The sequence below is a fragment of the Prionailurus bengalensis genome, chromosome C2 (assembly GCF_016509475.1).
Source record: "Prionailurus bengalensis isolate Pbe53 chromosome C2, Fcat_Pben_1.1_paternal_pri, whole genome shotgun sequence".
NCBI classification, from domain to species: domain Eukaryota; kingdom Metazoa; phylum Chordata; class Mammalia; order Carnivora; family Felidae; genus Prionailurus; species Prionailurus bengalensis.
The window spans coordinates 46,659,301-46,662,305 of NC_057350.1; the positions used below are offsets into that span (position 1 = coordinate 46,659,301).

General features: G+C 36.5%; 1 protein-coding gene across 1 annotated transcript; it reads left to right on the forward strand.

Moving 5' to 3' along the window:
* The first annotated feature begins 573 nt into the window (after nt 1–573).
* Nucleotides 574–1,646, forward strand: LOC122492355 (olfactory receptor 5K1). Its single transcript, XM_043596058.1, has one exon. The coding sequence runs from the start codon at nt 574–576 to the stop codon at nt 1,540–1,542; it is 969 nt and encodes a 322-aa protein (XP_043451993.1). The 3' UTR covers nt 1,543–1,646.
* The last annotated feature ends 1,359 nt before the right edge of the window (nt 1,647–3,005 follow it).

Below are 3,005 nucleotides of genomic sequence, written 5' to 3' on the forward strand. Positions count from 1 at the left end.
TTTAACATGTGTCAGAATTTCATTCCTTTTTAAGGTTGAATGATATTTCATTGTATGTATATACCACATTTTGTTCATCCGTTCATTCATCGATGGACATTTGGGGTGTTTCCAGCTTTGGCTATTGTGAATAATGCTGCTGTGAACATAAGTGTATGAAAGTCGTCTTTTCAACATCACTGTTAATACATATACAGTCCCTGAAATTGTTTGGGAACACTGATACCAATTGCTGACATTGAAATTATGAATCAGCTTTCCCTAATCCATAGAGAGAAGCTTTTTGCACTGAATATTCCTCTTAAGACCTCAAAAGCCATCTCTGTGCATATAATCTGATATATTTCCTGAAAATATACTGGAAAAATGTTAAAGAGTAGCTACATAGGTAATAGCTTCAGGAGACTGATACTAACTCAGAATTAGGCATGTATCAAATCCACATAACATGCGAAAGCATTATAGAATATGTTCCTCATCCTTATGAACCAGTTAGATTGGCAGTCAAGTTGGACATATTATAAATTAGTACCTAATTTCTCCACAATTTTTTTCTCAACAGAGAATTCAGGAATGGCTGAAGAAAATCATACCATGAAAAGTGAGTTTATCCTGACAGGATTTACAGATCACCCAGAATTGAAGACGCTTCTTTTCTTGGTATTCCTTGTCATCTATCTGATCACCATGGTAGGGAACCTTGGCCTGGTGATATTGATTTCAAAAGAGCCTCATCTTCACGTGCCAATGTACATCTTTCTGGGCAACCTCGCTCTTGTGGATTCTTGCTGTGCCTGTGCCATTACTCCTAAGATGTTAGGGAACTTCTTTTCTGAGAACAGAATGATTTCTCTCTATGAATGCATGGCACAATTTTATTTTCTTTGCACCGTTGAAACTGCAGACTGCTTTCTTCTGGCAGCAATGGCCTATGACCGCTATGTGGCCATATGTAGCCCACTACAGTACCACACCATGATGTCAAAGAAACTCTGCATTCAGATGACCACAGGAGCCTTCATAGCTGGAAATCTACATTCCATGATTCATGTAGGGCTTCTATTTAGATTAGCTTTCTGTAGATCTAATCACATCAACCACTTTTACTGTGATATTCTTCCTTTATACAGACTCTCCTGTGTTGACCCTTATGTCAATGAGCTGGTACTATTTATCTTTTCAGGGTCAATTCAAGTCTTCACCATAAGCAGTGTCTTAATATCTTACTTGTACATTCTCTTTACTATTTTCAAAATGAAATCCAAAGAAGGAGGGACCAAAGCCTTTTCTACTTGTGCATCCCACTTTTTGTCTGTTTCGTTATTCTATGGATCTCTTTTTTTCATGTACATTAGACCAAATTTGCTCGAAGAGGGGGATAAAGATATACCAGCTGCTATTCTGTTTACAATAGTAGTTCCCTTACTAAATCCTTTTATTTATAGCCTAAGGAATAAGGAAGTAATAACTGTCCTGAGAAAAATTATGAAGAAAAAAAAATCTCATGAAAATTGGAAACAAATGACATCTACTGTAGCTTAGTGAATTAGATGTAAGAAACCCTTCCAAGTGAAATTACACAGAGAAAATGCACAAATTATATGTAAAATACTAAAATATATCATAATATAATCAATTTAGGAAGCAATACATATGGTAGAAAATATACAGGAAAGAATAAACTGTGCTAAGGCTTAATTCAAAATAACAAAAATCAAAACCAAATTTTGAATTCATTCAAGAAGCAATTTAGCATGTTGACAAGCTCATGGACTATGTCAGCATCAGGGATTGGGATTATCAGCGCCCAAAAAGAAAACAACAAAACTGACAGTTACACATATAAAGGAAAATTCTATTAAATATTTACAGCCAGTCCACTGTAACTGGAGCATGAGCACTCCAGTTAGGCCAGAAGACTTTAAGGGCATGAGAACCTTTGACCAATGAAATCACTAAACCATGAGAGGCAAAGTTGAAGCAAGTAAATTTTGAGGAAGCAGTTTTAATAGCATTTTGGGCAACACTATAGTTCGGATAGAGGTGTGAGGAAATGAAGGTGTCAAGTAAAAGTGATTATTATATTTTCAAGTTAAAGTTCCCTTGGGGTTAAATGGTTAAACACAGAATGTCGATTTCAAGAGTGGTTATCTTCAAGGGCGCCTGGGTGGCTCAGTTGGTTAAGCTTCTGACTCTTGATTTCATCTCTGGTCATGATCTCATGGTTTTTGAGTTTGAGCCCCGCATTGGGCTTTGTGCTGACAGTAAAGAGCCTGCTTGGGATTTTTTCTCTCTCTTTCTCTGCCTCTCCCACGCACTATCTCTCTCAAAATAAATAAATAAACTTAAAAAAAAGAGTAGTTATGAGAGAGGGCTATTTACTCCCATGTACACTCATAAAGATGCCCATAACATAAAGTTCCAGGCCAGTAGTCAAACTTCATCTAAGATTTGAAGAACCTCCATGGTCAGGGAGCTACACTAAACTCCTCTATCTTGAGAGGTGAGGAAGGGGTTCAACAACGAGGACACCACTACATTATACATAGACATGAAGAAAAGCACGATTGTTGAACCATGGATAGGACTTACCTACAATAATAATTACTTACTTTTTTTCTTTTTCTCCACTGCAAAACCTGAAGTTGTGAAATGTAAGTAGAATTAAACGATCCCATTGATTTTTTTTAAGAATTAAAGGATTTTGATGTGACAAAATGAAAGAATAACTTTTATTTATTCAACATAGATTTATTGACAGCTTCTTATGTGGAAGCACTGCTGTAGGTGTTGGGATATATCTGTTACCAAAATATCAGTTTTTTCATCTTCTTAAACAATAGAACATTGCCACGATTTTAATGACTAACTTCTGGATAAAGGAGGACCTGTATCAAAAAGAAAAAAGCCCTCTTCTACCTCTTTTCTTGATGCTCTGAGGTCCCATCTAAATTCCCAAAAGGCAGGGTGCCTGGGTGGCTCAGTCAGTTAAGCAATCGACTTCG

Bases quoted from the DNA above. Each gene is read 5' to 3' on its own strand.
- LOC122492355 (XM_043596058.1), top strand. From the start codon at position 574: ATGGCTGAAGAAAATCATACCATGAAAAGTGAGTTTATCCTGACAGGA.